The 17,558-nt window shown below is 41.2% G+C and overlaps 1 protein-coding gene across 2 annotated transcripts in view; it reads right to left on the reverse strand.

Moving 5' to 3' along the window:
- LOC120797028 (serine/threonine-protein phosphatase PP1-beta catalytic subunit) overlaps nucleotides 1–16,569 on the reverse strand; it is a 24,738-nt gene extending 8,169 nt beyond the window's left edge. Inside the window, exons 1-2 of one of the 2 annotated variants that reach the window (XM_040140246.1) lie at nucleotides 16,358–16,569; nucleotides 13,602–13,806 (exon numbers count right to left, since the gene is read on the reverse strand). In XM_040140246.1, coding sequence (XP_039996180.1) covers nucleotides 13,602–13,653 — 52 coding nt within the window. In that variant the 5' untranslated portion in view covers nucleotides 13,654–13,806; nucleotides 16,358–16,569. Of the gene's footprint in view, nucleotides 1–13,601; nucleotides 13,807–15,396; nucleotides 15,466–16,357 lie in introns of those variants that run through there. The other variant, XM_040140247.1, reaches the window with a different exon arrangement.
- Nucleotides 16,570–17,558: the final 989 nt, after the last annotated feature.

Raw genomic sequence — 17,558 nt, forward strand, 5'->3', positions numbered from 1 at the left:
GAACAACCTTACATACCATCCTGATAGCATACTGAAGAACAGCTTTGCAACTCGTTTTATTTTGATAGACCAATGACTAGTAAGACAGTTTTCCATGAGCCGACCCACTTAGACATACTGTACCCTGTCAGCGCTGCAATGTAAAAGTAACCGAAAGCAATGTCATAAGTTAGACGTTACGGGATGAATCATTATCACACTTTTACTCCATTTGAGTAAAAAGCACGTGTCGGACCGTACACCTTTACAAATAAAAAGCTTTGCATTATTTCAGGATAATGTCCATGCACTTCAGGCACCAAATGGACACTGGAAATCTCTTATATACCCTGTATCACTACCTTTGAAAGTTCGACTTTCCCTCTAGTATTTCCATGTCTTGCCGGTGCCCTACATATTCTCCCTGCGCTCAAATGAATGGCAGCATCACAGACGCCTTCTCTTCTCCTCCGGCTTGGTAAACCACAGAAAGTGGGCCAGAGCTGACTAAGACTGCTGCTGTCAGACGAAACCGCAGCGAGATGATAGAAATCCCAGCAGGCGTCAAACGCTGCTTAACAGGTAAATCAAACAGACATGGTCAGAGGAGACCTACAGCCCCATAGCCAGAGGAGTCTGTCTTTAAAAGGAGGAGTAATAAGGAATGTTTCTCCTCTGCCAGAAAGAGTGTATGGGAGTAGGTATGTATGTCAGATTCCCGCAGGTGAATCCCATCTGAACCTCACAGCTCTGTAGGTATTTTATGTCCCGTTTTAAAAGGACAACACTGTGTCTACCAGCAGTGTGTGTGGGTGTGTGTGCACGCAACGTGACCCTGCTATTTCTGCCTGGAGACCTTAGGCGATAAATACTCGCTCTGTCCGTCTCCTCCGCCACAGCCAAACACAACCTGCCATCGCACACGCCCCATCTGAGGGGTAAGACTGAGGCTATATTTAGACTGTCCAAAGGAAGGATTTCACAGGTAAATATAAACACAAAAAAAATAGCGCGGGCCAGATCACGTGGAGAATTTATGACATTTTAAAATCTACAAAACCCAGGGTCATGATGACCTTAAAATCCTACACTGGTTTATAAATACAAACATGTTGTATTATAGGGTTTTACGCACAATGTATCCTTCAGTGAGCACAATAGACAAACAAGGAGTGCCTGTTTGTCCACTGGATGATTTCACACCCCTCCTTTTCAGCTGTGTGATGACGCGTTTGCAGGTCTGTGCTAGCTCAGCTGCCAGAGAGGGAGGCCTCATATGGGAGAGACAACCATGCACGTGCACGCGCGCCCGCACACACACACACGCCCACACACACACACACACGACAAGGACAGCAACCAGCACCACTAGTTTCACTTGTCTGGGAGGATCCCCTTTGATCATATGGTTAAGGCAGAGCAGGACACACACACACACACACACACACACACACACACACACACACACACACACACACACACACACACACACACACACACACACACACACACACACACACACACACACACACACACACACACACACACACACACACACACACACACACACACACACACACACACACACACACACACACACACACACACACACACCCAGACTCAGTGATCCAGTGACCTTGACTTCAGATCATACCACTACAGGCTTGTGGGGAGGTATCTAAGCAACCTTTACTCTGTCACCACTGCACTGCAGCTTCCCCAGTGAGGCAGTGAGGAGGGGGGGAGTAGGTGGTACCCACATCTGATCACCATGGTAACCCAGCAAGACCAATTTCCCGCCTGCAAGGTATTGGTGAGCCGAGCTGCTGTATCTTGAGGGGGAACTGAGCTGATTTGCAGAGTGGCATCTCCGCCAACCCATGCCCTGCATACTAACATGTACTGCATCTGAGGGCAGTGAAGGAAACCTGACGAGAAACCTGTATAGCTGATATGATTAGCTGGTTAATCAATTAGTTTACTCAACAGAAAATTCGCAAAAATGTTAATAATCAGTTAATCATGTAAGTAATTGGATAAAAATTCACTTGTTCTAGCCACACAAATGTGGATTTTGCAGGTTTTCTTAGTCTTCTATAGTATCAAACTGAATATCTTCGGGTAGCCTATCACTATTTTCTGACATTTTATGTACCAAACAATTAACTGATTATTAATGATTATTTTAATTTCTCAATTAGACTTGGAAAGATACTTTTGTTTACAGACCGGCGAGTATAACACACTGCTCTCTAGAGAAAACAAAAGATTGATGAAGAAGGTTCATTTGTAAATCATGGCATACTAACAAACAAACTACATGCAAACACCAGCTACAACCCTCAAACACTGACAGACAACCCAAACAGATGCAGTGTTTATCAGTGAGTGTCGCTACTTTCACAGTGGTGGCTGTGGGAATGAATGAGGTCCCTGGCTAAAACAGCCGTGGAGCTTCACTTCATGAGAGCCTTGTCTGAAGGGGGGGGGGGCGTCTCATGTTCCACTAGCTTTTCCCAGCTGGTTGTTATGCAAGATCCAAGCTAATCTCTTTTTTGAGAAACTTCTCGAAGTGTTCCAGTTCAACTTCCCTAATTTGGTCAGGTACATGACATGTGTCTCTTTCCCTCAGCTTTTAGGTTTGGGTTTGGTCACACGCTGACTTCCTCAAACTGAACACCATGTCTTTTCTCTAGCTCGATCCAAAGACCACTGCACTGCTATCAGATGCTCTCTGTCTCAGTTTTTCTTTTTCCCAGACATCCTTTTTCCTCCTCCTTCACCTCTTCAACCCCCCCACCATTTTTCCCCTTCATCTATCTATGTTTAAGTTGCCTTTTTGCTTATGGCTGAAGTTCTGGGTCACTGTCCTCCTCTGACTTGCTAGTGAATGGTGTTGACGTCAGACGCTGAAGCTTCATACCCCTCCCAGAGCCCTCTTTGCATTCCAGACAGCTCACAGACCCTTCAGACGGTCACAGCTCTGGCTGTACTGGGCTTCAGTGCAGCTTGGGATACATTGTGGTCAGAGCATCTGCAAATCCCATCAAAATCCAACACTGTTTAAAATATTTTCTATTTTCTTTAAAGGGTTCTAGATGGAACTAGGTCTTTAGGACTATGATTAACATGATACTTCACTAGGAAAGCATGCGAATGAAAACCACAGCATTTCACAGATTTAAAGCTAGACCAATTGGACTATCTAGGCCTTGAATTAAGGCAATTAAAATGATTTTTTTCTTATTTTTTCCGGCTATTTATGCATCTCACAATAAGCGAACAACTATACTACTCTAGCCTATACTTTAAATGCTGGGAAAAGAAAATTAGGTGGTCAGAGAGTGGTAATCTTGTGATTTATTTATCCATTAATCTACTGGTTATATTCTTGCTTAATTAATTAATCATCTGGTTTATAAAATTTATGACAATAATGAAAAATATTCAATCCAAACTGATGACTTCACGTTTTGTCCATAACTCAAAAATATTGCTTTGACAGTGACATAAAACGAAGAAAAGCAGAGAAATTACCACACTGGAGAGGCGTAAATGTCTGAATATCTTCTATCTTTGGGATTTTTTACTGATGGTCTGACAAAAGAAGCATTGCAATTGGCATTTTTCGCTTTTTTCTGAAATTTTATTACAAAATTGTGCTCTGTTTTATGGTTATTTTTAATAAATCAATTTAATCTGCTTATTTCCCCAATTTTATCGTTTGGCCTACATAACATCAGAAAACAGCCCCAGGCAATATCATCAATGTCTCTATTTGTCCGAGTGGAAAATCCAAGGATATTTAATTCAATGTAAAGTTAAGACAAGAAAAAGCAGCCAATGTTCACACATTAGAAGCTTAACCAACAGAATGATTGATTTTTTTACTTTCAATAATGACTGAAACAGTTAATCAATTATCAAAATAGTTAGTTATCAAAAAATAACCATGGTAATTAATCAGGACTAAACTGCTGATGTGCAATGTAATCATGATTGTGCAGTGTTATTCTGGTCCTCTCTTTACTTTCCTTAACTAATGCCGTTGAACTGAGATAGTTTGTTAGACCATCCTCTACTGAGAAAGTCTATTATTGCAGCCTTAATGCACAACCATCCAACACTGCTCACTAACCTTTGCTACAGTGCTTGATCTTTGTAGGTAAAAATGAACCACTGTTCCCTGAATTAAAGTCCAGCTGCCAGGCACTTGGCAACTTAATTCACTAAATATTTGGGAGGATTTTGGTTACTGCCCAACCCACAATTATGCTGCATGTTGAACCACACCAGAGAGATGTTACAACATACAGTACAGCACAGCATGACACACTGTGTGAGCACACAGGCAACCTATGACTGAGTTAAGTTGGTTGAAAGACAAAACCAGCATGTAGTAGGAACAGGCCTCCGTGAGCAGTCTTGGAAACAGACCAGAGCTGGAGCTTTCTTCAGAATCAAAGGTTCAAGAGTTTACTTTTTATTCACTGTGGATTGTTTTAGTGTCCTTGCATTGTTTTATTAGTGTGTTTCCCAAACCTGCCAGTAAAAAGCAGGAAAATAAAGACATGTATAAAGACGTATTTAGCTTTTGAAGATAAATGACAAATCTAAAGGCAAAAGGGGACAGTTATCTAAAAAAAAAAAAAGGTTCTTTTCAGTCATAATTTCTTCTACGTACTGGTGGTAAACTCTTTGATAAGGGTTAAGGAGGTCAATTATTTTTCCATTCATTTAAAAAGGCACAGAGTTCGCTTGAACAGTGTTGGTTAGAGAGAGAGCGAGAGATAAGTGAATTACAGACAGATCACTTCTTCAAAGCATTACCATATATGGGCGCTTACTCTATGGCGAAAGGAGGAAGTAGGCGAGTCAGCCAGGATAAAGACGGAGCGCTTGAAGGCTCTGTTGGTGTATGTGATGGAGAAAGAACAAGACTAGCCAGGCACAGGCCAGGGCTCCATCATTGAGTGAAGGCCCACAACAATATAATGGCTTTCAGCTGCACTGGCAAAGAGCTGCGTAAGCTCATTCACATCAACAAGAAAACACACACTGATGTCAGCGCAATATCAGGAGCTTAAAAATAGGGCTGACCCCTATAAGTCAATTATTCAGCAGTCGAGCTGTTAGCATGCTTTTCAGTCTGTTCTTTGTTTTAGTCGCAATAAAAATAGCTTTACAATGAAAACTAAATTTTTGAAGCTTATAATACACTTTTGTTGAGATCCTGTCAACGTAGTATATTCTAGTGCTGTAGTTATTGTTGCTTTATTACTTTTTTCTCGCCTGGATCCATTGGAGTATTTGCGCCAAAACATGTTTCATCTTGTCTTTATCGGACTAATTTTTTGATAGGAAATGTGCAAGGTTTCTATGCTGCAACATAGAGACAACTAAAACAAAAGGGATGGATATTGTATTGTTCAGTTATAAGTCAAAGCCACATGCAAGATGTGACAAGCACTTTTAATAAAACAGACCCTGTTCAAAATAAAATGCAAAGACAGGGTTTTCTTCCCTGTTTCTTCCCAGCTGCAAAACATGTAAATGAAAAATGTATAACATAAATAGGCTGATTTTCTATTTAATATAGGCTATCTCTAAGACTGCTCCTTCAGTTGTTTTCAAAATCAATAAGACTGATTAAAATAGAGTATAATTACAAGATTTCTTCTCCTGCTTAACAAGACACAGCTGTGCAAATAACTACAAAATGAACCGCTCATCTAATCTTTTAAATCTGAACCATCACTAAATAACTGAACCAATATTTTTAATTTTTCAAACCGGGTCTTCAGTGTTTCCCCCACAAATTTACTAGTAATGGTTCGGCTCATGACCGACGTGTGTTTAGAGGGGTGAAACTGCAACCCAGGTTATTTTCTGTAGCTACAATTTACAGATGTCCTCCAAACACCTCACATGCAGACCATCTGCAGACGCTGCAATTTACCACTGTACCCTAAGCGCCTCCCATACAGACTATCGGCAAATGCTACAATTCAACGATGATCCGTAGACGCTAGTTTAGGCGGCTGCGCACAGAGAAGCCTCTAGTCCCCACTCAGTTACTGCACTGGATGCATCTCTACAGGTGTGTGGCCTATGTACGGGAAACACTGGGTCTTCCTCGGCAGTGTGGACCGGTGCGGTGTCTCCCTCTCTGATGCAGAAGAACTTGTGAACTAGCGGGGCTGAACTTGCGCGCAGACGCAGAGGGAGAGTGGGGACGGGGTTGCTTGGAGTGTGAGGGAAGAGAGGTTTTAACACTGGCAAGGCTTTACGGAATAAACAGGTTATATAACACAACATTAAATTATAATCGATATAAAACGGTATTGTCTCATCCTATATCTTGTTTGAAAATATATCATTTATCTTAAAAAGTTGATATTCCGACCAGACCTAGTTATTTTCCATGTTTTGTTGATACAAATATACTGATTTTAGCAGCTTTAATCTTTTTTTTTACTAAGCAAACAATTGATTTTATTGTAACTGCCAAGAAAAGATTAAAAGAAACTTCTCATGGGTCAAGCAGACACATGAATTTTTAAGCAGGTATGACTGTGCATGTTTTACTCACTGCTCTACCTCGCAGCATCAATAAAGATGCCCCTGTCAGAGCTGGAGAGCTACTTTTTAGCTCTCCACGTCCATTCTCTATTCTTTCCAACTGGGCACAAGGCCAGCAGCCCCCCTCCACTCCTCCATCTAACCCTCTCCCACACAGGGGCAACGGAAAATGGTGACCTCTCAGTGAACAAGAAACACAAAGTAATTCTGGTGAGGAGAGCGGGAGCGAATCTTAAGGCAGAAATCCTGACTGCAATGGCATTTCTGTGCAGGCTTTGCATTTTCAGAGGACGTTTTGTTCGCCTTTCAGATCCAAGGTTGAATGGACGTCTTTGTGGGGCAAAAGAAAGGATGAAATTGAGAGGAGAGACAGGGGCAGAAATAAACAGGAGGCATGGCTATAGACATAGAGAGAGAGAGAGATGCAGAGGAGAAGAAAATGAGAGAAATGTAGGGAGAAAATGAATCTTGCATGGAGGAGCCACAGAAGGCCAGGGAGTGAATGGGGGAGGGGGTTTAATCGGAAAGCCTAGCTGGGCAGCTGAAAAGCCGTGGTGAGCTCTGTGCCACGTTTGGTGCCAGGGGTGAAAGCTCCCCACTGCACAGGCTCCACCATTGTTGTTTCCATAACAGAGTGCCACGCCAGCAGCCTGAACACAACGTAATACAGCAGCAGTCCTCCACATCCGTCGAAAACAAGCACGGTGACACTAATGTAAAATGCATTATGAAAGAGCAGAACCAAGGCCTATTGATGCACTATAAACTTCTGTATATTAAACAGGATATACATATATAACTTTCAGCCAATGACATCTTACTTGTAGCGGGGCAGAAAAGCTCTGAAAAGTAGGCCAGAAAAAGAGCAACACCGATAAATCAAAGTCTTCTGGATGTGCCCTTTTTAGGTTGGAGAGCTGCCACCACCTCTTACACTCACGCCCAACAACTCTGGGGTACATAATTGTACCCTCTAAATTAAAGTGAGATTATGTCAGTTTTGAAAGGAGAAATAATATAATAAAACTCTTACTAATGCAAAAGTGCATTCATAAGCAATAAAACACACCAAGCTTACTTCAACATTGCTGCTTAATATACTGTTAGAGCCTTACTCGGTCTGGTATGACCAGTAACTTATGGTGGCTAATGTTAGCTAATGGTAGCAAAATTTAGCTAGACATTCATGCTGTATAAAGAGGACATAACCGAGTCGGTTTTTGGACTTCATGACCTTTCTTGGCCTGTGCTGCTTTTACTCTGTGTCATTATCCTTTAATTGCCACTCACAGTCGCAGTAGCCACTGTTCAGCAAAAGTAGAATCACCTTAAGCACTTTCTGAATTTAGTTGACTTCATAAAATGTCTAGAAAGAACTTGTTTGTTCATAAAACACTGAATAGTATGTTAGCTAGACAATGATAGTCATGTTAGCCCCAGGAACTATAGGTCTTATGGTGAATGCAAATATATAAAAAAAAAAAAATGTTTGTAAAGTTCCTTCACGTGTGCATCAGTCAGATTATTGTGCTTGTGCTGTATTAACAAGCAAAAGCTGCAGTTGCTGAGGAATTATACACTGCCCCAGCAAGCACTCTCACTACCAACGGATGGACTTCTAAGGCTACAGACAGCTACGCAACTGTGTAAAACTTTGAAAGTAGAATACGGTGATGTACTTGCCGCTCTAATAGTAAATTTAAAGTTGATTGTACATATACCGCGCTTACTGTAATGGACAATTTATTTCCATTTACTTATTATTTGCGAATATGCAGGTTCTAGTCTTTTGAAACTTACTAACATATTGACTGTTTTTTTTACCTTCTGACCACATACCAATGTGTCAGTAGCTTCATTTTTACAGTAAGAATTATTACCAACGAGCTGCTGTTTACTGTTCGCTGCTGCTTGTTGACAAAAGTGTTATCTGTGTTTATTTTCCTTGCCTTACTAAAAGCAGAAAACTGAGGCACATACCAAAGCATGGACTTTTATGTAATGTTATACCCCTACTATACATCAGACTCTATATTCAATCATAACCACATATTTATCGTGTGTTTAATTCCTTACATATTACAAAATAAACCGCTGGGCTGCAGTGAATCAAGATTATCCTAAATCTGTGCAGTTCAACAGTCACTGAAAAACACAACCCAGACAGCTCCTACACAGAAATACTCCTTAGGAGATTTTATGTACCCATACTGGGTTACAACTTGGCTGGCGTCTTTGCCCATAAACCAAAATGACAAAATGGCTCCAAATTGCAACTTTCCATCCTGCCTTTCCACTCTCACTGGCTGACATATGGGGCTGTAGTGTTGATTGTGCCACATAAAGCCTACAGGCCACCTGTGCTGGCAGGCCAGACAGAGAGGGCCTGTTGTTGCTAAAGCCTGGGCCAGTGTGGGCTTAGCATGGGCACACTGGGAGTGCTGGGGCCTGTAATAGCAGCTTTGCTGGATCACATCACATAGACACAGCACAGCACTAATAAAAACTAATGAGGAGGAGGAGGGGCCAGGTGGGAGAACTCAACAAACGAAAAGAAAAACACGAGGTTGGTTATGAAGAAAGTGTATGCAAACACACTGAGGAGGAGATGTGCAGTCTCGCTGAGGCATGCTGCCACTTTCCACTTTGTTGAGACAACTGAAGGATTTCTATGAATACTGTGAAAAATGCATCTTCAGCTCAAACATGCTGTGACCGACTGTGCTGATTTTGCTGTGAAATCTGAAACACGCTACTGAGAGTTGTACTCAAAAAACAGATGATTGATTGATTTCCCACAGTCTCGTGCAGTGATGTGTAATGTCGCTGTGACAGTATTGATTTTTTTCCCTACGCAGTGATAAGACATCACACCCTGGCGACTAGACACCTAACTGCCTTTTAGGTATTGGTCTTTTTTTTCTTTTTCTTTAAAAAAAACAAAACAAAACAAAAAAAATTGCATGCTACCTTGCGATTAAGAAAATAATAAGCTCAAACCCACGATAGCCATAGTATTACTGTGCTATTACAGCAATGCTGTGACTGTCCCAGCTAGAAGTGTGCCCAAAGTGACAAACTATGTTAAAGTCCACTGGGGCACAGCTTCTGGGGCTGACGTGAACCACTGACAGGACTGAACAAGTGTAGCCAACAATGACAAAATGTGTTCATGAGTGACGCTTAATATGCAAACTCTGACTGCATAATATTAACATCCAGACAGAGACACAGACATAAAAATGCCATTTTATTCATGCAGACAGATGTTTTCATTAAGTATATCTTTACACCACTGTGTTGCTTACCTGATAACTGACTCACAAGATTGGTCACAAGACAACAAATGAGAAGTCGTTGCACAGTGACAAATGAAACCAGAGAAGCCAGAAAACTGCACGCTGAGGCCACTGAGGAGTGATTGTTAACCATGTTGTCAGTCGATCAGGTTTAGCCTGTCGGCTAGACAAGGCCCCTCAACCCCTCCATCAAACAACTTCTCAAGGACATGTGAACTGTATGTGTGTGTCTGCCTTTGGATGTCCACAGACTGAAGTGTGTGTGTGTAAGTGGGGGGGGGCTGTCATGATTACGAAAAAAAATTCAACTACAATTAATTGCTTGTTGTCTAATTTAAGCATTTTAAATCTTCCAGTTATCTGTTGTACAAGATAAAGTTTATTTGATAAAAACTTTTCTTTGGCCCTACAGAATAGCAAAAACATACCAAAAACCAAAAACACTTGGAGCACCTTAAGTGTTATCCCAACGTCAATGTACCCAAGCAAGACGTTATAGGATTGGTAAAAAAAAAAAAAAAATGACCCCCAAGTCTACTGTATTACATTATTGCCCTTTTTACGCCGTACCCATGTGTTTATATGTCACCAGAAGGGTAGGTTAATTTCTACCAGGGACAGCTGTGCCTGCTGACATTTAATAGGAGATCAGAGAGCTCTCCATATATGTATCTATCTGTGTCTGTGTGCATAAGTTTGTACGTTCCCGGCTGGCACCAGAGCTCATTGAAAAAGTAAGAGATCAACCTCCCGTTGAAGCGGTGGAAGGAAATCCTTCCCTACTTGAGGGAAAAAGTCCCTTTATTCTTACAGAGATGAAGAAATGAAACCTCAATGCGGCTAAGTGAAAACATTCTGAGCCTCTTGAACTTTATGCCAGGAGAGAGCCACTGACTGGCCATTTAGCAAACTTCCAAATGAAAGTGGGCTGCAGATGTAATCTGTTTAAGTAAACTAAGACGAGGGATATCAAGGTTTCATCAGTAAGGAAAAGCCTGTGAGAGGTCTTTGTGTTGTCGAAAGGTCAAGTCTTAAAATAAAATGTAGCCCTTACGAAAACAAACTGATACACCAGGGACAGTTAGAGTGTGTGGATTTGTATTTCTGCCTGTGTATGGCCCAAATATGTCTGCCTGTGTTAGACTACAGTCACTTTGCCTTTGTTGCTCTTATATTAAAAACCAGAAAATATTAACCAGCTCTGGCCAATATGATACAGTTTGAATACATTGTTTGTTTTCAGTGCTGTAGGAGCTGATTCTTATACTATATGAATTCAGGTGAAGTTCATACTTATGGATAACTGTAATATTGCTGTTATTCTGGGTCTTCATGGAAATGTTTTCCATTTTCAGAGGCTTCTCTAGCCTGTTAGGTAGGGCTGGATGCCAAACCGCATACTTCTTTCACACCAACCAGAATGTTGCCACCTAGTAGTAGCACCTTGTATCGAAAACTGTCAAGTGTGGCATTCTCTCAGGTTTGTTCGGCCAGGTTTTGGTAAACCACCTTGAGAACTTGACGCAACTCATCTTGTGATCACTTTAGTTATTAAATTTGGGTTTGTTGTTTATTTTTAACCTGAAAACTTGTTTAATTTTCAGAACAGCATTAGTTGGACAAAACAAATCTTAATTAATGAAGTTTAATTTTCCATCGACTAATGAAAACCTTGAGATGCAGTCGGGAGCAGCAGAAAAAGCTAGTAAGTGAACTTGAAGTTAATACTATCTCAAGGTCCTTTCATGCTAGGCTATCAGTATCAGCCTTCAGAAAACAATTAGTGTTTGGTCTGCCTCTCAGTTGGTATTTTCACAGCAAAAATGAGCCAGCCGGATACAATCTAAGTGTAGCGGCTGAAAGGAGATGGATATATTCTCAGGTCACATTTGGAAACCTTTAGGGCACGAGCCCTCCAATTTCCTTCACCGAGGTTTCCTCGTCGCTGCATTAAAAAAATAAATAAATAAATAAAAACAAATAAATAAATAAAAATGCTAAGCCACCTAGTGTACAGCCCTACCCAGCTGACAATACAGGCTCAAACACTGTGTTACTGTACAGCTCACACTCACACAAAGAGCTAACAAGCATTATGATGTAACCAGTCCCCATCAATCCAGATGATTAGGTTATACCGACATCCTGATCCATAGCGTGCTCCTTCATTAGCATACGCTGACAAACTGTGAACATTTCTCCTTGTGGGATTTTCACCACACTGAATCGGGGTGTGTGTGTGTGTGTGTGTGTGCGTGAGACAATCGATTAGGAATGTTTCTTCACCACTGCCTTGGCTGTCTACATGTTTACTGAAGAAACAGAGGGACACTGTTGCTGTGTTCTCAAGAGAATGAAAGACACGAGAAAGACAGACCGGCTCACCTGTGTCAGGATCCCTTATTTAGCAATGCTAGGAAAGTCATCCACCGCTACCCAACACATAACAATGGTGCAGGAGCAACGACAATGCTTTCTTCGAAAGTACAGAGGTTACCTTTGTGACACTATTGACAGACTATTATTTTTGACTAATGTATGATGATACAATGTTTTTTTTTTTTCCTTCATGACAATAAAGATCAGGAGACGTGGATGTAAAAACCTTTGCAGGATAAGGCCCTGTTGTATTTAAAACAAAACAAAAACTGCAACTTTAAGTGTGAGTGTGGTTCATATTCAGTCTTTCAAACTACTGGCTTTGGAAATACAGAAGACACGGGGTACGGCTACCAAGAGTTGCTGGATTTTATAAGCAGTAACAGTTACAAAACTCTGCAGGTTTATCTAAAATGGAATATCATCAAGGCCTGTGGCTTTTGTAAACAGTACCATTCAGCAATACTAGCATATAAAACACAATAACCCTGTGTTGTGCCTTCTCTCTTCAACTGATAAATCCTTACGCCAGATCTAATTGCAAAACTTTCTCTCTTATGGTTCGGCCAATATATTAGATGATATATATACACACAAACATACTACTAACAATGATTTTAGAGCACTTCAGAGACCACACAATTGTGTTGAAATTTCCGGCATACTGGACGTACCAAGTGGCACTCTGTTTGAAGAGAAATGTCAACTTTGGGGATTGATACGCCCATGAGCTAGCACCCGTCAAGGTGTATTTTGTTGTAAAAAAAAAAAAGAAAAAAAAAGCTTGTGGAAATAGAAGGAGAGCCGTTTTCATGGTGGAGGGTTTTGGATGGTAAGAGCCACTCAGCTAGTGTTTCGCACGCGGAATGCCAAAGTGATGACACCGCCACTGATGTAATACAAGCACTGTTACATTTAATCGAAGCGACAGTAAACTGCTATAGTTTTAGGGTTGGCCCGACGTTCCCTCCTATACCAGACCAGTCGGGCTAAAAAACAACTGTCCTCCAGCTACAACTTTTCTACCACTCAACCTTCAACCCCACACTTTAACAGTCAAATTCAATCTATCAAAACACCAAAGTGCCATAGATATTGACTCACGAAAACTAAAGAGGACATAAGAGAGAGAGAGAGAGAGAGAGAGAGAGAGAAGCGGCGGCTGACTAAATGTGTGCCTGTGATTCGTATTACCGAGAGACGGGACTAGTCCTGTTCACCCCGACCCGGGCTACGCTAGCAAGTAAAAGCGGCCCTTTTTTTTCTTTTCATCTCGCCTCAAAACGAAACCGGCATACCCCTTCGGGACTAAAGCCGAAAAACAAAAGGGCGATGCGAGCGTCGGGACTGTTGCGAACTCACCCTCTAAAAGCCTGGAAATCAGCGAGTCGACGTCCAACTCCCCCTCCGCCATTTCTGTTACGAACAGCTCTGCCCGCCGCAGTCTGGAGCAGGCAGGGAAGGCACCGCCTCACCGAGCAGATACGCACCGCCAACCTCCTCCCATTCACGGGCCTCCGATTTAGAACTATTATGCTGCCTTCAGTGCTCCTCGGATACTCTAGGTCTATCACAGAGAAAGGGAGAAAAAGGGAGCTTTAGATAGCCGCACAGAACTTTAATAGTGTTTTTTTTTTTAAGTGGTAGATATACCCTGAATAGTGCTAAAATCTTGACTCAAGGTCAGCTTACTGCACATTTTTACAGAGATTTCAGCCCAATTTCACAGTCTTTCTCAGCGGATTTAGTTTGTTCAAAGTAAAACAGTATTTCTCCTAAGTCAAGAACTGAATTCCAAGTTAATATCCTAAATAAATGACATTAATGTATGTATAGGCTTTCAGATTTCTAAACATATCTTTTTCTTTCTTGCGGTCAGCTGTTGCTCTCCATTGGTTTCCAAATATAGTTACATTTATGTACAGTAATATAATTATCTTTATCAAGTGCGTTTATTTGTAAAATTCAATACAGCTGTGATCTTGATTATGATTCGTCTAATTGAAGGCATCAAAGAATGTTAAGAAGAATACGAATACATTTAATAAAATACATTACCTATTTATGCATGAATGTTTTTAATAGTGCAAAACAACAACGATGTTAAGCAATAACACACAATTGCAACAACAATCTTTATTGTTACAACAGTAACATACAATATAACACCAGCATGGTAAATAAATGCTATGCAGCGAGAAACCTTACCCTTGGGAAAAATCCCGGCATGCACTTAGAATTTCAAAGTTAATAAAAGACCTATACCTGTACTAGTTTAGACCATGGGAGGTCACCATAGCCCCCAAATGGCACCCATGCAAACAGGAGGCAACACGGAAACTCAATCCAAACAAAAAGGAATAGTCAATTTCCACTTTCTTAATTTTATCCAACATTTTTGTTTCTCATGTCGTACTCGTATTTTTCCGATAGCATTTGAATGCATCAGTATAGCCAGAGCCTTTGCAACAGGTTACTGTGCTATATAACAACACCAATAATAATAATAATAGTAATAATAACTGTTGTTGTTGTTGTTACACTGTTTGAGAATTCTAATCTGTACACGAATCTGTGCATGAATTCATTCATAAACTCGTTTTATCGACATAAAAGTAAACTTGAAGTGAAGAAAACTTTGGAAAAGATACCAAAAAAGGAGCGCAACTATGGGCAAGTCACTAAATATTAATCAAGAGACAAATGCACTGATAGCAGATCCTGATTCATTCACCTTCGGCGCCCTCTCCTGGTCAGAATATGTCAGAATTTTTGTGAGTGCAAAGTGCTCAAATAAACTGTTTTCATGCGTATTCGGTGTTTAAACAGAGAAGAATCCCGCGGTCTTCAGTATAACAAACACAACAATAAACAAAACAATGCTTCTCTGCCGTGCCAGTGTCAAAGGCCTGTGGTTCCTGCGTGCGCCGCCAGCGGAGTGGAAAAACCCGTAGCGTGGGTCGGTGGGTTAATAACTGTTTAAAGACTGTCATAAAAATGTAAAAAGTACAAGGGCATTCAGATGTCCTCCATCAGCAAGTCTGTTTACAGAAGAAACCCTTGACAATCGTATGCTGACGGATCCGGTCTAAAACGCTCTTCCAGGTTATGACTAAACTCAGAAGTTATGTTATTGCCTCTCCCACTCAAATCTTACTTTTCTGCTCCTTTCATGTGCGTCATCTGGGTATTTCCGCACTGTTTTGAGGGGGTGGTGGCAAGTTGCAATGCAGAGGAAAGGCAAGAGGGGTGCAGCTGGGTCAAGCAAGCCAGAGGATAACACCGGAAACGTACGGCTGCTCTTCAAAATAATAGCACTTTTCTTGGTTTAAAAATGCATGGCATTATTAAGCATATTATTAAGTATTTTACTTCAATGAATTAATAATAAGGTGTATTTACACAAGTGTAGGCTAAATTGATATATGTATTAATTAATAATTGGCTTTAACATTGCCAAAAATGAACACCTATCCCCAGTACGATGCCCAAAAATAGACAAACTTTGAGGCATTTTTATGAAGACAATAAAGTGGCACTTTCGTGTACTGCAGAGTGATGTCACCAGGTCGACACAAAACACAAAACAAACGTTGCTGCATAATGTTCCTCAAATAGGTATTGTATTTCCGCACTGTCCTCACCGGAAAACGTGTATTACACCTGCGTCTAGCTTTACTATCTGTACTCTCTTGTACACAGATGTAGGTGGAGCGAAGGAGGCGACAGATCGGCTCTGTCAAGACGGTTTTAGTCCTCTGTGCCGTGTTTGCACCGTCTTTTAGCTGAATAACACAAAAGCACAGAGAAACAGGGTCGCAGAAGGAGAAGCGAGAGTCGGACTCGGACACGGCCATGGATGGTGAGTGGAGCCGGTTTTATTTGTTCGGACTGTTTACTCAGGAACAGGAGGTGAAACTGTACAGGGAGTTGTTTTTGCGCACAGGGGAAAGCCCCGCTACCACTGGGTTTTGCTAACAGGAGGAGTCGGCTGTTCCCGGATAGTAAGCTAACGTAAAGAAGTTTGACTCGAGGTAGCGCTTTTACTACTTCTCCTTGCGATATCCTAGTAAATCCCTGTGTCACATTGATTGTGTTTATTCCTGTCGCTGACTTACCCGCCTCACCTGCAAGCGGCCGAACCAAGTCGTGTCGAGCTGCCAAGAGGCCCGATGCGTCAGACCACCTCATGGATTTCCCTACAGCAACTAGAAAAGCCAAACTTCGTTCAGAAATTTGGCAATTGAATGCTTATTTGTCTATTCGTGGAAATATACGGTTCATAAATCACATTCAAAAAGCTTGTCGCTCATTGAGAATAATCTCCCTTCAACTCGGCTAAGATGTAAGCCACCAGCCTGAATTCGTTTCAATTAAAAATCTCCCCAATTATAATCGGTCCACGCTGCCCGCAACCGCCCACCTCATATTTAGTGCATAGAAACTATGGAAATTACGCACCGTATGTTTGCACAAATTGTTGTGAGATACGGGCTGTTGTTGTGGGACATATGTATGCCGACGTTAAAAGTATCTTATGACGAATTAAAAAAAACCGCCCCTGTTTCTATTTTACATTACACATACCTTTGCCTGTAAGCGGGAAAAAAAAACCCCAAACATTAAATAGCACGCTTTTTCAATGGAGTTTTTATGCATTATTAGGATTAAGGGTTTCCGTGTTTTTCAACCTCCCTCTCAAAAGCGATAGACTTTGTTGATAAACGTGATTTATCCACGTCTAAAATATGTGTAGGAGTTGGTGACACATTAAAGATAGATCCATATCACTAAAAGTCAACAAGTGTGCATGTGAAAAAAAAAAAACAGGCATAACTGACTTGTTGAGGCAGTGAAGCCTTTCTCAGGGCAATTCGACTGAAAGTGACTCACAAATGTCTCAGAAGCATCAGCTGTGTTTTGTTATTAATACATTCAGTGATTTTTATGAGCACCAGATTGTGGTGAAGTGGTAGACATATAGTTTCACTTTCAAAACATCCAGTCTCAATATATAGCAGAAGTGTTTTTCAAGTAAGTGGTCAAATGTGCATTTATCACAGACCTATTGGTACTTATGCTTTGTCTGACTCCAGTATCCATAGTAATTTGCTTTAATCTTACATAACATAACTTTAAATAGTGACTCTCCACATTTTTCACTGTTGGGACAAAAGCGAAAAGGCAAAAAAAAGTCCCCCCCACACACACACACATTGCTTTGGTCTGAGGCTGGGAGGCAGGCTTGTCACAACTTGGAAAGCTTCCTACTCACACTCTCAGATCGAACAATTCCTACTAGCTGATGGGTGGTGCTCT

This window comes from Xiphias gladius, chromosome 12, assembly GCF_016859285.1.
Source record: "Xiphias gladius isolate SHS-SW01 ecotype Sanya breed wild chromosome 12, ASM1685928v1, whole genome shotgun sequence".
NCBI classification, from domain to species: domain Eukaryota; kingdom Metazoa; phylum Chordata; class Actinopteri; order Istiophoriformes; family Xiphiidae; genus Xiphias; species Xiphias gladius.